Below are 16,725 nucleotides of genomic sequence, written 5' to 3' on the forward strand. Positions count from 1 at the left end.
CCCCGGGGATCCCCCGGTATTGAGGATTGGACATACAGATTACATACGGAGTACAACCAGAGGAGGGTGCGCGGGGGTTGTGGAACGTGCTGCAAGGTCCCGAGGCTCTTGGCCCCTGGTTCAGTGCCAACCTCGGCTCGGCTCCGCCCAAAATAAAATACATTGCGAAGTCGAGAGAGCGGAGCGGAGCGGTCTGTCCCAGAAACTCGTCCATCTCGCCCCCGGGGGGATTACTAATATCAAAAGTACCTACCCATGTAAGGTAGTTACTCCAATTCATGCAATTTGTACCTCGGGTACGCGACGTGCAGTGGTTTGAACAACGCTAGTTACTACAAGTACGGAATACTGCCGCCGACGAACCATTGAGGACTGGGCCGGTGTTCCCCTTCACGCTACACCATCCTCCTACGGCCTACATTACATTAAACTCCCACCCCCACCCCCTTGCCTTAGACGCCTTGGTTGCGTGATTGGATACAGGGACATAAAGTGGGTTATCAACAAGCAATACCCACGGAGGTACTTCGAACTACCTACCCTACAGGTCACGCTCCCTCAAGGCACCTACGGCTTACATTACGGGCCGCCACCGCCGCCAACCAAAATGGCACGACAGTCGCTGCAGCTCGAGCTCGCCGAGCGGCCGACGGGCGCGATCGTGCCCGGCAGGACGTTCCGGCAGCGGCGGGTGCCGGCGCCGACCGAGGCGGACCTGCGGGAGGGCGAGCTGCTGCTCGAGTGCCTGTACGTGTCCTTCGACCCGGCCATGCGCGGCTGGCTCGACGACCGGCGCTCGTACGTGCCGCCGGTGCGGATCGGCGAGGTCATGCGGGCCGCCACGATCGCGCGCGTGCTCGCCTCCCGCTCGGCCCGCGCCCGCCCGGGAGACATCGTCACGGCCCTGATGGGCATCCGCGAGGTCGGCATCGTGTCCGAGGACAAGGTCGATCCCGCGCCTCCCGGGTTCGCCCACGCCGGCGCCAGGGTGACGGACCTGCTGGGCGTCTTCGGCCTGACCGGCATGACGGCCTACTTTGGCATGCTCCGCATCGGCGAGCCCAAGCCCGGCGAGACGGTGGTCGTCTCGGCCGCCGCGGGCGCCACCGGCAGCGTGGCCGCCCAGATCGCAAAGATTGCCGGCGCCCGCGTCGTCGGCATCGCCGGCAGCGACGAGAAGTGCAGGTGGCTCACGGAGGAGCTCGGCCTGGACGTTGCCCTTAACTACAAGGACCCGGACTTCAAGGCCAAGTTCAAGAAGGCCACCCCCAACTTCATCGACGTCTTCTTTGACAACGGTAAAAAGAAAATTCTTCCCGGCTTCCCTTACTCTCCGAGACGGATGTGTGAAGGATATGAACGGCGAATAAAATAAAAAAAAAAAAATTATACATGCTGACACAGTGGGGTATGTTAGTCGGAGGCGAGCAACTCGATATGGCGCTTGGCCGGGCCAACGCGTTTGCCCGTTTCGTCATGTGCGGCGGCATCTCTCAGTACAACGCGGAGAACAAGTCGGGGCCGGTGAGTGTTCTTGGATGTTCCAAATTCCCTCCCTGGCCCTTACCGATGTAGAACGATGGCACAGGGCCCAAACTAACGACATGACGACTGCAGAAAAATTTTAACAGCGTCATCAGCCAGAGGATCAAGTAAGACTCAACCAGTCCCCTCTGCAGGCACTCCCCGCCGGGGAGGAGGGGTTTCAAGGAGAAAAGTAGGGCTAACATGCTCCCTCAGAATGCAGGGCTTCATCGTGTTCGACTTTGCCAAGGAGTACCCCGCGGCGCGGGAGCAGATCAGCCGGTGGCTCGCCGAGGGCAAGCTCAAGAGGAGGGAGACCATCATCAAGGGCGGCGTCGCAGCGTCCGAGGAGGCGTTCAAGCAGCTATTCGAGGGCGGAAACATCGGTACGTATCGAGAACCATAAAACACGAAACGACAGAATGGACCGAGGGCGGACGGGCGGACGGCTAACCTTTTGAACAGGGAAACTCTTGGTCGAGGTCAAGAACCCGGATGAGGTGGCACGGCTGTGAGGTCTCGTGTTTTGAGTCCCGAAAACATACATATTTGGAATGAATGTCTGTACACACATGTACGCAGTAGCAGGCAAATGAATCTCGAGGTGCATGGATGTGTCCTGGGCTTCTAAGCCCCCTAAATGAGGAAAGGTCAACTGACCTCCGTTTTACGTAACAGCCGAATGCAAGGCCCAGATGTCTGCTTGTTGAACCCGTCCAATGGCAGTACGGAGTACAGTAGACGTAACTAAGACCCATCAGCTGCCGGGTGTCAAAGACGTCCTCCGTCCGTCCTGGTCTGGACGACAATCAACCCAATTTCAGGCATCGCTGCGCCTCGAGAGAAGAAAGCCACTGCGAGAACACGTGTTACGCGGAGCCGCTGTGTATGCAGTGTTGGAGAGCTGCCCTCGTCTACTTGCACTAGCGCTTAGGCCGTCATCTATCCTGCCCCCCCGGGTTGGCGGGATCGCGCTTGAGGAGCAGGCCTCGTGACTTCGCGTTTTGATTGCTCCTGTCTCTACCATGGGGGCTCAGGGCTTCCATCCGCGTTACTCGAACGTCTCTACAGGCCGTCTCAATCGGTTTACTCGAGGGGCCGCAATCGAAGGAGATTGAAAGAGTTGATGCTGGAGGACCAGAAGGCACACGAAGAGGACTTTCCATGACTCGGTGAGCGAACTGTCTCGACTACACAGATGTCTCTCGCGCCGCCAGGTTGTGGATACCGATAACTAACTAACCCGAACACCGAGTTCCCCGCCGTACCGGGGCCGGGGCAAACCGCGGTGGGGCAAAGAAATTTCATCCGGCGCCCCGGGGCTGGGTGGAACCTTTTCCGCCCCAAACGGCCTCGTGTGAAAATTTGACTCGGTGGTCAGTGCTGGGTGCTGGTTTGAATACCCACTCCCCACAAACCGCTCTTTGTTGGATTTCGTATTATTTGTACGGATTACTCCGTACACGGCCACCGATATCACTTGCCGTAGTTCTGAATACTTGCCTTAACGTTACTTGCTGTGGGAGGCCATCGGCTGAGTCTTGTTCCGCGAGTGCCGCCGCAACTTTGGCGGAGCAGCGCCACGGAAACGCGTTGTTGCGGATGAGACTCTCCCCCGGACTTAGTCTATTCCAATACAATACTTTGTTAGGGAGGTATAACGTACAAACATGACGCGTTGCAGAGCGCTTTACGTTGCTTCTTTGCATGGGAAGGAACCCCGAACGGGCCTGGGGTGGGCTGTGGTGGCGAATCAGAATTGCAGGCTTCTCCAGGTTACTCGATCGTTACTCGATGGAAATCTCACATCTCAACCACGATAGCTTCGGATGGTCGCCAAAAAAGGAAACAGGGGGCGGTGTCGGCAAAGTCCAAAGCGTTTAACAGGGATAACGCTTTGTCTGTCAACGGCACCGTGATTGGCTGGCTTCTGGTGGTATGACCCAATTGCCTGTTCGGAGAGCGGCTGGCTCCGAGCCTTGAGAGCCCGGCCAATGACCGTTGCCGGATAAGCCAGTTGCTGGGATCCGACAACGGGCTTTGGTGACGCTTTTCACTGCCCCTCGCGGTCTGAGCAGCGGAAGGCCGCATGGGCAATTTCAGAACATAATATGTAGGACGGCCAGCATTCTTACTTTACTCTTCCTCGGCGTGTCGCGGTGTGTGTGTGTGTGTGTGTGTGTGTGTGTGTTTTTGTGTTTGTGCGTGTGTCTACTTGTAACTATGTGTGTGTGCGTTTTACAAGCCCCTGGAAGGCTTGTATTTCGAGGTCAGTTGCGGGCCGGTGGGCCTCTCTGGGGCTCTCTCTTGTGTCGAGACTCCTTGAGCCCACATATCTTCCTTTGTGTTGGATCGGTCGGAGAAGTTGAAAACGGAGACCGTGTGCCGGCCAAACTCGGGAGGGCCGCTCTTGGGCCACCTTCCTTTATCTCTTGGGCCCTTACCCACCTGTCTCATTTGTCCCATCATAACCTCTTTCCCGCTCGGCTTATCTGCGCTCCCGACGTCGATAATGAATCAGTTTGTTGCCCCGTTCCAACTCACTCCTACCCACTTTGCCCGAGCCACCCTATAGACCAAGAGAAGAAGGACTTCGTCCTTCCGATCGTAGGCCCGTCTCTTCCCATACCTCTCTCCGTTATCAGCGCCTCTCTCGTTCCCCTCTCTTCCCCGAGAAGCCACCGTTGAGAGCACTGCACGTTCTTCAAGATGACGGTCCCGACCCCCTCCCACGATGAGCCCGTCGTCGTCTTGGCCTCAACGAGGACCGTCATCACGCTCCCGGATGACTCGCTCGTGCTCACCCCCGCAACCATAATCGTCTCGCCGGCCACTGGCAAGATCCTGTCCGTCGTCCCACAGGTCCTCTCTCAGAGCTCCTTTCCGCCGGAGACCCTATACCATGACTATAGCCCGAAGCTCTTGCTCCCGGGGCTCGTTGATGCCCATGTGCACCTGAACGAGCCCGGTCGCACAGAGTGGGAAGGCTTCAACACGGGCACTCGGGCTGCGGCCTCCGGAGGTGTCACCACCGTCATTGACATGCCGTTGAATGCCATCCCTCCCACAACCACCCTCAAGGGCTTCCAGGAGAAGCTCGCTGCTAGCCAGGGACAGTGCTGGGTCGACGTTGGCTTCTACGGCGGCGTCATCCCCGGCAATGCTCACGAGCTGCTCCCTTTGGTAGAAGCCGGCGTCCGTGGCTTCAAGGGCTTCCTCATCGACTCAGGCGTGAGTCTCGCTGGCGGGAGACAAAACATTGGGCTGAATGGATCACTGACCCAACAGCCAGGTCGAGGAGTTTCCTGCCGTGTCGCCAGGTGACATTGCACTAGCAATGAAGACGTTGAATGGCACGCCCACCACGCTGATGTTCCACGCCGAGATGGTCCCTCCGGCTGCCGCCCCCGAAGGAGACGCAGCGCAGCAATCCGAAGCCCCGGCCCAGCCCACCGGCGAGCCGGGCAGCTACGGCACTTTCTTGGACTCGCGACCGCCCGTCTTCGAGACGACCGCCGTGGAGCAGATCTTGTCGCTGGCCCACCTGGCCCCGCAGCTGAACTTGCACATCGTTCACCTTTCCGCGGCCGAGTGCGTTCCCATCCTGCGCAAGGCGCGCCAGGACGGCATCAACATCACGGCCGAGACGTGCTTCCACTACCTCGGCCTCGCGTCCGACGACATCCCGGACGGCGACACCAGGCACAAGTGCTGCCCGCCGATCCGCGCGCAGACGAACCAGGACAAGCTCTGGGACGAGATCACCGACGCCGACGGGTGCATCAAGACCATCGTCTCGGACCACTCCCCGTGCACGCCGGAGCTCAAGCTGCTGCCGCCGCACCTTCAGACCGCCTACCAGGAGGGGCCCCGGCCAGCCGTGCGGCACGCCGACTCTGGCATCGACGTGCCGCGGCTAGGGGGGGAACGGGGGGTTGGAGGGGGGGGAGCGAAGGAGGAGAGGCGAGAGAAAGAAGCGAAAGCAGAACTTCGAGCACGAGGACGGGAAAAGGAAAAGGAGGACGAGGATGAGGATGCCGTCGACTTGCTTCCCGGGGCCCAAACGCCCGGCGCAGCCGAAGCCAAACAGCAAGGCGACTTCTTCGCCGCGTGGGGCGGCATCTCGTCGGTCGGCCTCGGGCTGCCGATCCTGCACACGACGGCGGCGGAGCGGGCGGCGCGCGGGGACCGGGCGCCGTCCATCGTCGACATCGTGCGCATGTGCTCCCAGGCGACGGCGCGGCAGGTCGGGCTGGCGCACCGCAAGGGCGGGCTGCGCGCCGGCATGGACGCCGACGTGTGCGTCTTCGACGACGCCGACGTCTGGACCCTGCGCGCCGCCGAGATGCGCTGGAAGAACCGCGTCTCCCCCTGGGAGGGCCACACCTTCACCGGCCGCGTCCGCGAGACCTGGGTCCGCGGCCAGAGAGTATTCCAGCTTGGTGGGCCGAACTCCGGCTTCGTGATGGGCAGGCCGGTGGGGCAGCCGATCGTCGACCGGCGGACCGAGTAAGTGTGGTGTAGAGGTGTTGGCGCCCTTTTGATTTTTTTCTTCTTTCTTTCTTTCCAGGTTTTTCTTTGGTTTGTCGTGCGTGGTCTGGGCACTGGGAAGCGCGGTGGCGTCCGGCTGTTGTTGATGTTCCTGCCGATACCCGGATGGTCTTGATGTGGACCTGATGAGTGATGAATGAGACGTCTGTTCCAAGATGACTTGATACTGTACGCTGTACTCCGTAGTTAATCCTAGAGACAGTAATATCATTAGTTAGACCTCGGGGTACTTGATGTTCATCGCTGCACCGTTGTAACTAGTCCTCTCCCGTTTATGATGATATACTGCTTCTTGCAGGGCTCACGCTGTCTGCCACTTTCGCTGGGCCTTGTTTGGGAGTGGCTGCGAGTAAAAACGGGAGATTGAAGTGATGTGCGAAACCTGAAGGAAACCTGAAGGTGGAGGATGTCCTAAATATTCCTGGACAACCAAACCCCCGCATCACTTCACAAACATGTAGTTACGGATTACTTGCTTGTGTGTGTACGTATGTCTGTCCCCAGAGCAAGGCACTGGTCGCTGTTACGGTGCCACTGTAGCCTACCCTTGCGCATCTCCTCAACCGCGAGAAGAGTGACGACACAAGTCGGAACAGTCGAGCTGCCGGTCTTCCGATTCTGGGTGGGGCAATCAGCAGCCCCAGGCCTCTCCTTCCAGGCACCGGAAACAGGGGGATGGCGAAATGAATCCCTGCAAATTGAGGTTCGAAAATCAAGCAACGGCCGAATCAGGCTTGGTGTCCGTTATTTGGCATTGGTAACGATTCAAAAATCCAGCGAAATCGGGTATCAGACAGATAGCTATGGAAGAGACGTTCCTCAACAAAAGCTTCGCTTCTCGAGAACGGAACCAGCTGACTGGTTACCTCTAGTGTGTTACTAGTGTTAATCCGCAGTAATCTCCAGCCCCTGTATGCGCTGCCAAGGAGGTGCCCGACGATACTGCGTGGTTCGCAAGGAAGCACGGCGCGTGCCTGATTGTCGGGGGGCGATACGAGGATGGAATGAAGAGGAGAAAGGTAGGTGGTATGTGAGGTTATTTATTCTACTTGAAGAGTACATTTTCCGTCGTGCTCTCGCATTGCAAACGCACTAAAGTCGCGTACCTAACTAAGGTAACCTTTAGGTAGGTCGCTCCGGCTTTAATAAGGCACTACCCAGCTGCTAACCGAAGCCCTGCGCCCTGTAACTGCCCTGCCAACTGGAAACGCCATACCGCGGGTGGTGGTCCGGCTCCATGCGCTGTGCTCCATTTCCTCGTCGTCAGCGGAGCTTCAATTGGGCAAGGTCGGCCCACACAATTTCTCCTCACAGCTGCGCCTAGTTCCAACCCCCGAGCCCGTCCCTTGGCCCCGGTCACCACAGCCACCGCAAACGAGCGTTCCCTTGTTGCCGTTCCGCGCTGCTCTGCTTCCAACACTTCGTACACGTCGAGTGATACAGACGGTGCTATGCCGTCGCAATTGCCCGTTGCCACGCATCTCAACGAGTTTTCTTGATGCCGCTGATTGGAAAGAGAACTGGGCAAATCACCAACGAGCGACCTCAGTTCCAGCTCCGCTCGCCTGGTTCCTAAACGTCCCGCCGCCCAGAAACAACTAGACCGCCAAGCGCAACCCTGACGACAACACGCCAGACAGAGCCGAGCATTCCCCTCCCCCCCCTTTATGACCCTATCCGACGACGACATCGCGCCGAACCTTCATTTTATCAATTCGCTACTCAATTTCGGCGTTCCCGAGCATGTTTGCAGCTGCCGGCCGGGCCTGATCTTGGACCTTCGCCGACGGAGTTACAGTTGCCGAGCGCATCCCGACCCCTATCGCCGGCCCCGAAATGCCCTCCTTCGTGTCGGACGCGAACACGGCAATTGACTCGCAGTCCTCGGGTGTTGTGCACCTCGACCGGGCCGTCGAGTACGGTTTAACCCAACCGAAAGCCCATGGACAAATGGTTCGCCAGCCGCATTCGCACACGTCCAACGAGAGCTTTGGCGGGAGTTCGGCCAACTCGACGACTTCATCCAGCACATCCGAAACGTCCATCGAACCGGACCAGCGGGCTGCCAAGGACTCATCCGGCCCACGGAGTATGAGTTCGTCACGGAATGGACCTTCTGGTGGAGAACCTAATGGTGTGGCCGGTGTCGAGTCTGCCAGCCGAAGATCGCCGCAACCTACTCACTCGGCAACACTCGTCGATCGGACGGTCCCAAACTCGGGGAATAGGGGGGCCGGCGATGATTTGCAGGGCCGAAAGCTGAGCGACGGAATTCCACGCGCCACACCCGAGAACGGCAATCCACAGTCACCACCGGGTGTTGAAGTGCACTTGCATCCTGCCGGTAAAGGCGACGTTCGCTCGGTTGACTGTGGGCCTTCCTCGCCGAGCATCCCTGCCGCCAGCCCACCTGCGCCCGGGGTGAGCGCAGCCTCGAGCCAGAGAAATCAGAAATCGCCCCATCGATACTCTTCACCTTCCGTCTACGACCAGCCAAACTCGTCTGGCCAGTTGCCGTCTCCTCCCACGCCCGGGATCAAGCATCGGCACACCCTAGAAGTGCCCAAGACGTCATCCGCGCGCGGCTCGCGAGACGGATTTGACACCGCCTATTCAAGCGGCAGATTCTCGCCGACTATCACGCCGTCTGGTGGACGCCGGGCGTCTCTGAGCTTGGCGAGGAGAAACACGCGTTCCCTCCATTCTGATGGCCCGCGGGACGAGGTCATCCCTGACGAGGACGCCATGCGTTGGGCAGAGGCGTACAGACAGAAGCGTGCCAGTAAGAGGAGGAAGAGGGAGCTCGAGGATGACGACAGGGTGCTGGTCGGGACAAAGGTTGACGAGACGCACGCGAACTGGGTGACGGCTTATAACATGCTGACTGGCATCCGCGTGGCCGTCTCACGAACCAATGCCAAGCTCGACCGGCCCCTGACGGACGCCGATTTCGAAGTGAAGCAGAAGTCCACCTTTGATATCGCCGGAAACGAGCTGGTCCCGTCAGCCAAGTACGACTTCAAGTTCAAGGATTACGCCCCTTGGGTGTTTCGCCACCTTCGTGCCCTCTTCCGGCTGGATCCCGCCGACTACCTCATGTCGCTGACCGGAAAGTATATCCTGTCAGAACTCGGGTCCCCGGGAAAGAGCGGGAGCTTTTTCTACTTTTCCCGGGATTACAAGTACATCATCAAGACGATCCACCATGCTGAGCATAAGTTCCTCCGCAGGATCCTGAAGGATTACTACCAACACGTCAAGGAAAACCCCAACACGCTCCTTTCACAGTTCTACGGACTTCACCGGGTCAAGATGCCGTACGGGAGAAAGATCCATTTTGTCGTCATGAACAACCTATTCCCGCCTCACAGGGACATCCACCAAACATTTGACTTGAAGGGCTCGACTATCGGTCGGGATTACAAGGAAGAAGACTTGGAACACAATCCAAGGGCCACCCTGAAGGATCTGAACTGGCTCCGGCGGAAGAGAAATCTCGAGCTGGGCCTCCAAAAAAGACAACTCTTCCTGGAGCAGCTGTACAAAGATGTGCGGCTCTTGCAAAGATTGCAGATTATGGATTACTCTTTGCTCATAGGCATCCACGATCTCCAGAGGGGCAACGAGGAGAACCTGAGGGATAAAACGCTACGCGTCTTCAACCCGGGCGGGAGTAACAGTGCCTCGGAAGACTTCGACCCTCATTCAGTTCTCATGCGGACGCCCTCCAAGTTGGAAAACCAACGCAAGGCTCGAGAGCTGCGCCAAATGATCCAGTCCGAAAAGCCCGTGCCGATGGGAGAGACCAGCAGCCGGATGCCGGATGAACTCGAGGAAGGCCAGGGCCGGCCAGGATTTATCTTCAACCAGGATGACGGTGGCTTTAGGGCGACGCATGAGGACAATGCTCCAGCAGATGAGATCTACTACTTGGGCGTGATCGACTGCCTCACCCACGTATGCTGAACCCCCTTCCCTCCGCAGGACTCTCTCACGCTTTAACTGGACTGAGCTAACTTCCTCGTCATTAGTACGGTATCGTCAAGAAGATAGAACACTTCTGGAAAGGCCTTTCAAGTGATCGCAGTCAGATTTCGGCTCTTCCACCCCAAGAATATGGTGAGCGGTTTATCAACTTTATTTCGAGCATGACCATGTCGCGAGAAGAAGCTTCCAGGGCCGCGCAAGAGCGGGATGCTGCGCTCGCGGCCGAATCGGCTGCTGCAGTCCCCCCTGTCCCGAACCGCGGGCCTCCATTACCCCCCACCTCTTCGCCACCAGGCCAAACCCGGGCAGCGCAGCAGACGAGAGCCTGGGAGGGAGCTGGGACAGAGGAAGACGTACCGGAGCGGGTTCTCAGAACGACCATCACCGCTCCTACCTCAAACAACGCGGGGCCCGGCAAATCCAGCCAGAATGGGAGTCCGTCGGCAACCGAGCGCAGAGAGACGACTGTTCTTCCCGTCGTGGAAGAAGCGGCTGAGGGCACATCAACGGGAGACCGCAGCCGAAACAGTCACGTTAGTAGCCTCACAACGGAAAGCGAGGGCCGGCCATTGACCCCCGCTAAGGAGGGCGACGAGCTGGCACCGGGATTCGCAAACCCGCTCCTTGGCCGCCGCAGTGGCAGCAAGGGGAGCAGCAACATGAACGCACGACCTCCACCAACTCCGCCGAAGACGGGGCATGGGTATACCGGGCAAGCGAAGCCGGCCAGTGCCGATAGTGGATACGGTATTGGCAGCGGCAACGGCAACGGCAGCAACGGCGGCCCCCGCAGTCTCGGAGGGTCCCAGAAGTCCCTGAGCATACCACAGCAGCTCAGTCGCGAAAGCCTCGACAAGGCGTTGCCGCCCCTTCCAAAGGCGGGTTCGGCTCATGCTCAATCCACGTCGTAGTGCGATGATGTTGAGCCGGCGATTGAGTTGTCGCAGCGGGCCAGGGTGCCACAACAACCATCAGTGTTGGAGGCGCAGCCCGTCCGGCTGGAGTGGGAGCAAGTTCGACCTCGACTTCTGCAAAGAATGGTGCGCAGTCGGGTTTTGGGCAAGATCCGCACCGGTAGAATAGCCGGACGGTTTACACCAGAGAGATGCTCGGCATTGGAAGCGGAAAGGGAAAGGTGAATGGTGGGAACTGTACGAGCCCGGTGGTTTTTCATCTCAACATCTGTCTCATTGCACACAACATGATACCACGAAGCATCAAGCAGCATACACACCACGCAAGTTCCTTTGTCCTGTACTTCTTTTTTTTTTTTCTTCTGTCAGTCTTGTCTTTCTTTCCTATACGGTTATGTTCACACCAGTTTCTCTTTTCCATGTCGGTTGGATCCGTATTTCGCTTTTCCTCTAATTACCCATGGCCGGGACAGGCTGTCGCTAGAATCGCATTAGCAAGTCATTCAACTAGACCTCTGTTGTGGGCAATGGACATACTCTTTGGTCACCCAGGACTTCCAACATCGGGACTATCGGTCTTTGTGTGATCAATCCGTAACGTGTTATCGTGTGTTGTTATTCTCCTTGGTCAGATGGTCTTTGAGAGGAGCATATCTCGGGTGAAGGCCAGGTACGGATACAATATGATGTCGGACTTGGGATATTGTCCTCGTGGGTTTCGGTCGGCTAAGACACCGTAGCCCAGGCAATCCCCAGATACGCAAGACCTGACTCTAATTGCTAGTGTATCGAGATATTCAACAGTGTTGCCTAGAACCAACCCAAACCGACGCCGAGTATTCAGAGGATGATCCCAAATGCGCAAGAAAACCATATTACATCGTATAATACATTCTGCCTGTCTTGTGCAACTCGCACAGCACCAGCCAGCAGCAAGACCGTGTCCTGGATCACCTCCTAGGGGTGAACTCGGTCTGCACGTCCATCTTATTCGCCCCCTGAGCCTCGAGCTCCTTCAGCCTCGCCTTCTTCTGGATGTCCTGCACCCGCCACTTCTTGAAGTATGTGACCTGCCGCCCGCCAAACCAGGCGCCTGTGTCAGTAAATTCCCTCTCTCTCTCTCTCTCTCTCTCTCTCTCTCTCTCTATCTCTCTGAGAAAAAAAAACGCCATCCCCGCCATAGGCAGGCAGGTCTCCGCCACCGCCCAGCGAACAGCAGATAAAACAATAGCGGTAATCAATCAAACTAACTCACCCATTGGGCGGCGCAATCCTTCTCGAACTGCGCGCCCTCCCCGCCGCACGCCGCGGCCGCCTTCTTGTCGTCCTTGATCGCGTCGACGATGTTGTGGGCGTCGAGGCACGCAAAGTAGGCGTCGCGCGCGGCCCAGCACTTCTGCCGCTCGGCGCGGGTCGGGGCGACGGCACCCGTGCGGACCTCGGCCGCGCGCTTTTCCTCCTCGGACGGGGAGAAGATGTTGAAGAGGCCCATGGTTTGGCGGAGAGAGAGGGAGAAGGAGGGGTTGTCTCGTTCGAATCGTCTGCCGTTCTTTTTTTTTTGCTCGGTGCCTCTCTTCTGGGTGAACAGCTACCGGGGAAGAGAGTCCAAGGTGCCTTGCTTCGTTCGAGCGTTCGCGGTCGGAGTAGGTGCTGGATAGGTAGGGATATCGTTGGCGGGAATTTTAGTCCTGGAACGCCTTCGTTAACTTTGATTCAGGACTTTCGTACTTTTCCTTTTTTTTCTTCTTCTTCTTCTTTTTTTGGTGTACGCAGCCGTTTATTCGAGCTTGACAGAGCTTCGAAGCCTCGAACGAATTCGGAATGTCCCGCTTTCCGGCTGCGAGCGGGAAGCTGAGACCGAGTGGGTCGGTGGGGCCGGCCTGTTGAACTGCACCTTGATTACGGATAGGTGTTCCGTATTTGGTCGGTGACCCTGGTCCGCTGGAAATTACCTGCCCTTACGTGCAAAAGTGTCGAGACATTACAGAGAGGGCTGCAGGTAACGAACGGCAGTCATTGCCCTGGCGCATGTCGCTGTCCAGCAAGACGGTTTCTAGGTATGCTTCATGGCGCGAACCATCAGCAGGGACTGATCGGGCATCGCATCGCCTGCAAGAATACAATCACCCGACCTTGAACGCTGAAGGCAACCTTTTCCATTGCGCGCCGACACCGAGTTGCGCCGACAACGAAGCCGTCTCCCGAAGAGTTGTGTCCTACAACCTCTCGACCGGTACCGGTCCGCTCCTGTCCACACAACCCCATCGACTGCGCAGTACGAGGATTCGAGACCTTCGTAGTCGACGACAAGGAACCCCACGCCCTCGGGCCTCTCCTTTTCCAACCACAGCAACCTCATGGCGCGTCGGCGACGGCCGCCGCGGCCCGGCGCCCTCTCCGAGCTCCCGCCGCTCAAGATCCTCAGCCAGATCGCCGCGCTGCAGGGGCTGTACTATGCCGTCGCACTGATCCTGATGCTCTTTACCGTGCTAATAGCGGGCACCAAGTTCAGCTTGGACCTTGTCTTTGGCTGGGACGCCGTGCGCGGCGACACGACGCAGGGGTGGCTGATGGGGTTCGTGTGGGTTCTGGATGGGGGATTGGCGATGTAAGTTTGTTCCTTTCCCGGCTGCCCGCATGGCGCCACTACCCTCTTCCTACCCCTCTCTCGCGGACCTCGTGGGAAAGATAGCTGACTCTCGAAACGCAAATTTACAGGGCCGTCGCGATAGTGGTCCTCGTCGGCCGCTCCAAACTCGTCCTCGACTTCGCGCTGTCCCTACACGCCATCCATCTCGTCGTCGTGACATTGTATTCGGGACAGCTACCGCGGCACAAGGGGTGGTGGCTCGCCATGGCGGTGGCAAGCGCCGTGTCGGTCACCCTGGCTACGTGGGGCTGTCGCTATCGCCAGCTGCAGCCGATATCGTTTGGAGGGGGCGGCGCGGCGTCGACAGCCGGGGGGACGGGCGGAAACAATGGCGACGGCGGGGAAAGCGGTGCGGATGGGCACGAGGAGGAGGCAGGCTTTCCGCGGGGCAGAGGACGAGGGAGAGAGAGAAGCGGTGCCGGGGAGTACGAGATGGTCAACCTGCCTGCCGACGCAGGCAGGTAGTGCGGGACTGCGGGACACACCAGGCCTCGTATGGTTTCGGACAGCAGCATTCAAGCAGAGAGCATCGCACGGCGTTATGGGGAAAAGAGGGAAGGGGGTTGGTCGGTCTGTATGTGTATATATGTATGGGTATGCGGCTTTGTATCATCTCTCCTTGTCCCGGTTGATTAATCGCTTGACTTTGAGGAGGAAAATCCAGTTTTGCCACATCCTTGAAAAAAGTTCTTCACTACTAACATCTCCCGAGTTTATATCTGCCCAGCCAGCGGGCCATGAGGGAGAGACAGACAACATCACCGTGTGATGAGCGGCTTGCGTAAGGTATAACCCTAACCCTTCTCGGCCGGTTCATCCCGGTCAACAACACCCGAACAAAGCCGGCTAGCACCGGGGGGGGAGCGCCCACCGCGTCTCCACGACGGCGCTGGAAAACGATCCCCCGATGACGGCGATCCTCGCGATATCCCGAGGCATGAGCGGGGGAATGTTTGGCTTGGCACTTGTTGATAATAAGCATTGATACAATACCACGAAACAGAACAAGCATCCCGTACGCAGAACATCTCTCTAACAGCAATGTCGCGTCTCCTCCTGCGACGACTGCCCACGAGGGCTCTTGTCCATCGCCCGGCGCACGCGGTTAGGACTTATGCCTCATCAACTCCTGCCGTCCCGCAGTTCAACTGGGAAGACCCGCTCGGGTCCAGGAACTTGTTGACCGAAGAGGAACTGGCCATCTCGGAAACAGCTGAGCGGTACTGTCAGGAGCACCTGCTGCCGCGAGTGCTCCGTAAGACGCTTCGGCCTCTTGCACCATGTTTTTTTGATTGACCCTTTCGAGACTGACGTGGAATACCAGAGGCGTACCGGGATGAGCACTATGATCCCAAGATCCTCCAAGAGATGGGCGAGCTGGGCCTGCTCGGTGCCACCATCAACGGATACGGCTGTGCTGGTGTCTCGACCGTCGCCGGCGCGCTGATCACTCGGGCGGTGGAACGCGTCGATAGCGGCTACCGGAGCAGCATGTCTGTGCAGTCGTCGCTGGTCATGGGCGCTATCAATGACTTTGGCTCCGCCGAGCAGAAGGAGAAGTATCTCCCCGCCATGGCCAAGGGCAAGATCATCGGCGCCTTCGGCCTGACCGAGCCGAACCACGGCAGCGACCCTGGCTCGATGGAGGCCGTCGCGCGCGAGCACCCGCAGAAGAAGGGATACTACCTGCTCAAAGGGTCCAAGACGTGGATCACCAACTCGCCCATCGCCGACGTGCTCGTTGTGTGGGCGAAGCTGCGGGAGACGGGCAAGATCCGCGGCTTCCTGGTCGACAGGAAGAAGTGCCCCGCCGGGACGCTGGAGACGCCCGCCATCAAGAACAAGACCGGACTCCGCGCCTCGATTACCGGCATGATCCATCTGGAGGACTGTCCCGTTCCGAAGGAGAACATGTTTCCCGATATCGAGGGCCTCAAGGGACCCTTCACCTGCCTCAACAGCGCCCGGTACGGCATCGCCCTCGGCGTCGTCGGCGCCCTCGAGGACTGCATCGCGCGGGCCAGGGCCTACGCGCTCGAGCGGAAGCAGTTCAAGGGCAACCCCCTCGCCAAATATCAGCTAATCCAGAAGAAACTGGCAGATGCGACCACGGATGCCGCGTACGGTACTCTCGCGGCCATCCAGGTCGGCCGGCTCAAGGACGAAGGCAAGGCGACGCCCGAGATGATCAGCATGATCAAGCGCCAGAACTGCGACAGGGCCCTCTACAACGCGAGGGTCCTGCAGGAGATCTTTGGCGGCAACGCCGTCAGCGACGAGTACATGATCGGCCGCCATGTTGCGAACCTCTATGTCACCCAGACCTACGAGGGTCAGAGCGACATTCACAGTGAGTCAAGGGAGCTGCTGACGTTTGAGACCTCATGAGCTAACGCACGAGACTAGGCCTCATTCTCGGCCGGGCCATTACTGGGGTTCAGGCCTTTGTCTAGATATTGGGCTCGCTCTTCCGTCTACACGTGTAGGGATGCTTGAAGGTACAGGGGCCCATGTGCTGCATGTACATACATTTAGGTCCAATAGATGTGCACGAGATATAGAGCGCCCGCTTTGCTTGCCATCGGCCCTCCCGGTTACGGACGAGCAGGGCTGACATAACCAAGGGCCGAAGACAGCCCGCCACCTTACGGCTGCCAGAGCTTATTGGCTGGAGAATGATCCTGAAAGAGGCTTTCTCCTCGAGAAAGTCGTTGGATCAGTTGGAGGATTACCGGGCCGCTGATCCGCCACTATTGTGTATGTTTGTGTGCGTGTGTTGAGTTGAGCACGCAGATGCATATTTTTGCAAGTTTTGGAGAAGGAAGAGAGTGCGCTGGCTCCCATCAGATACGGTATCGCCAATGTATATGATCCGTATTTTACACCGGAATGTGTTCCGTGGATGCCTTGGCGTAAACAAAACGCAGTCCCCAGGCTGACCGCGTGGCAACCACATCGAGTCCTTGTTTGATGCTCTTTCGGGTCGCTCGGGTTGCAACGGTATCAGTGACTTTGCTACTAACAGTCATGCTCGTGACTTACTCGCAAGTGTGTTAATGGTCGGCGGCGCCGTCAAGTCAGTGTGGTCACCCGGCGAAT

The 16,725-nt window shown here is 58.2% G+C and overlaps 7 protein-coding genes across 7 annotated transcripts; 5 read left to right on the plus strand and 2 right to left on the minus strand.

Annotated features, from left to right (window-relative positions):
* The first annotated feature begins 226 nt into the window (after window positions 1-226).
* Window positions 227-2,197, plus strand: P884DRAFT_245044 (uncharacterized protein). Its single transcript, XM_069440405.1, has 5 exons — window positions 227-1,298; window positions 1,418-1,530; window positions 1,618-1,652; window positions 1,741-1,910; window positions 1,990-2,197. The coding sequence occupies exons 1-5, from the start codon at window positions 608-610 to the stop codon at window positions 2,037-2,039; spliced, it is 1,059 nt and encodes a 352-aa protein (XP_069296767.1). The 5' UTR covers window positions 227-607; the 3' UTR covers window positions 2,040-2,197.
* Window positions 2,198-2,317: 120 nt separating this feature from the next.
* Window positions 2,318-2,729, minus strand: P884DRAFT_30953 (uncharacterized protein). The gene has a single exon (XM_069445170.1). The coding sequence runs from the start codon at window positions 2,688-2,690 to the stop codon at window positions 2,463-2,465; it is 228 nt and encodes a 75-aa protein (XP_069296768.1). The 5' UTR covers window positions 2,691-2,729; the 3' UTR covers window positions 2,318-2,462.
* A 1,310-nt stretch (window positions 2,730-4,039) lies between these two features.
* On the plus strand, window positions 4,040-6,273 carry P884DRAFT_245045 (uncharacterized protein). The gene is made up of 3 exons (XM_069440406.1): window positions 4,040-4,755; window positions 4,817-5,431; window positions 5,558-6,273. Exons 1-3 carry the CDS (start codon window positions 4,234-4,236, stop codon window positions 6,035-6,037), a joined length of 1,617 nt encoding a protein of 538 aa, XP_069296769.1. The 5' UTR covers window positions 4,040-4,233; the 3' UTR covers window positions 6,038-6,273.
* Window positions 6,274-7,818: 1,545 nt separating this feature from the next.
* On the plus strand, window positions 7,819-11,070 carry P884DRAFT_31000 (uncharacterized protein). The gene is made up of 2 exons (XM_069445179.1): window positions 7,819-10,032; window positions 10,107-11,070. The coding sequence occupies exons 1-2, from the start codon at window positions 7,912-7,914 to the stop codon at window positions 10,971-10,973; spliced, it is 2,988 nt and encodes a 995-aa protein (XP_069296770.1). The 5' UTR covers window positions 7,819-7,911; the 3' UTR covers window positions 10,974-11,070.
* A 979-nt stretch (window positions 11,071-12,049) lies between these two features.
* On the minus strand, window positions 12,050-12,796 carry P884DRAFT_260611 (cytochrome oxidase c subunit VIb-domain-containing protein). The gene has a single exon (XM_069441475.1). The coding sequence runs from the start codon at window positions 12,466-12,468 to the stop codon at window positions 12,223-12,225; it is 246 nt and encodes an 81-aa protein (XP_069296771.1). The 5' UTR covers window positions 12,469-12,796; the 3' UTR covers window positions 12,050-12,222.
* Window positions 12,797-12,926: 130 nt separating this feature from the next.
* On the plus strand, window positions 12,927-14,335 carry P884DRAFT_260612 (integral membrane protein S linking to the trans Golgi network-domain-containing protein). Its single transcript, XM_069441476.1, has 2 exons — window positions 12,927-13,584; window positions 13,695-14,335. The coding sequence occupies exons 1-2, from the start codon at window positions 13,334-13,336 to the stop codon at window positions 14,089-14,091; spliced, it is 648 nt and encodes a 215-aa protein (XP_069296772.1). The 5' UTR covers window positions 12,927-13,333; the 3' UTR covers window positions 14,092-14,335.
* A 332-nt stretch (window positions 14,336-14,667) lies between these two features.
* Window positions 14,668-16,079, plus strand: P884DRAFT_300470 (acyl-CoA dehydrogenase/oxidase; the record flags this gene model as incomplete). The annotated part of the gene is made up of 3 exons (XM_069444768.1): window positions 14,668-14,881; window positions 14,951-15,976; window positions 16,033-16,079. 3 exons carry the CDS (start codon window positions 14,668-14,670, stop codon window positions 16,077-16,079), a joined length of 1,287 nt encoding a protein of 428 aa, XP_069296773.1.
* Window positions 16,080-16,725: the final 646 nt, after the last annotated feature.

This window comes from Thermothelomyces heterothallicus, assembly GCF_042370625.1.
Source record: "Thermothelomyces heterothallicus CBS 202.75 unplaced genomic scaffold P884_scaffold_14, whole genome shotgun sequence".
NCBI classification, from domain to species: domain Eukaryota; kingdom Fungi; phylum Ascomycota; class Sordariomycetes; order Sordariales; family Chaetomiaceae; genus Thermothelomyces; species Thermothelomyces heterothallicus.

What these genes read in the sequence shown, in the direction of transcription:
- P884DRAFT_31000 (XM_069445179.1), top strand. Translation starts at nt 7,912, where the DNA reads ATGCCCTCCTTCGTGTCGGACGCGAACACGGCAATTGACTCGCAGTCC. An exon ending in TGATCGACTGCCTCACCCAC is followed by an intron (nt 10,033 to 10,106) that starts GTATGCTGAACC and finishes CCTCGTCATTAG; the next exon opens with TACGGTATCGTCAAGAAGAT.
- P884DRAFT_260611 (XM_069441475.1), bottom strand. Translation starts at nt 12,468, where the DNA reads ATGGGCCTCTTCAACATCTTCTCCCCGTCCGAGGAGGAAAAGCGCGCG.
- P884DRAFT_260612 (XM_069441476.1), top strand. Translation starts at nt 13,334, where the DNA reads ATGGCGCGTCGGCGACGGCCGCCGCGGCCCGGCGCCCTCTCCGAGCTC. An exon ending in CTGGATGGGGGATTGGCGAT is followed by an intron (nt 13,585 to 13,694) that starts GTAAGTTTGTTC and finishes GCAAATTTACAG; the next exon opens with GGCCGTCGCGATAGTGGTCC.
- P884DRAFT_245044 (XM_069440405.1), top strand. Translation starts at nt 608, where the DNA reads ATGGCACGACAGTCGCTGCAGCTCGAGCTCGCCGAGCGGCCGACGGGC. An exon ending in CGACGTCTTCTTTGACAACG is followed by an intron (nt 1,299 to 1,417) that starts GTAAAAAGAAAA and finishes GGGGTATGTTAG; the next exon opens with TCGGAGGCGAGCAACTCGAT. An exon ending in ATTCGAGGGCGGAAACATCG is followed by an intron (nt 1,911 to 1,989) that starts GTACGTATCGAG and finishes CCTTTTGAACAG; the next exon opens with GGAAACTCTTGGTCGAGGTC.
- P884DRAFT_30953 (XM_069445170.1), bottom strand. Translation starts at nt 2,690, where the DNA reads ATGGAAAGTCCTCTTCGTGTGCCTTCTGGTCCTCCAGCATCAACTCTT.
- P884DRAFT_245045 (XM_069440406.1), top strand. Translation starts at nt 4,234, where the DNA reads ATGACGGTCCCGACCCCCTCCCACGATGAGCCCGTCGTCGTCTTGGCC. An exon ending in GCTTCCTCATCGACTCAGGC is followed by an intron (nt 4,756 to 4,816) that starts GTGAGTCTCGCT and finishes CCCAACAGCCAG; the next exon opens with GTCGAGGAGTTTCCTGCCGT. An exon ending in ACGCCGACTCTGGCATCGAC is followed by an intron (nt 5,432 to 5,557) that starts GTGCCGCGGCTA and finishes GACGAGGATGAG; the next exon opens with GATGCCGTCGACTTGCTTCC.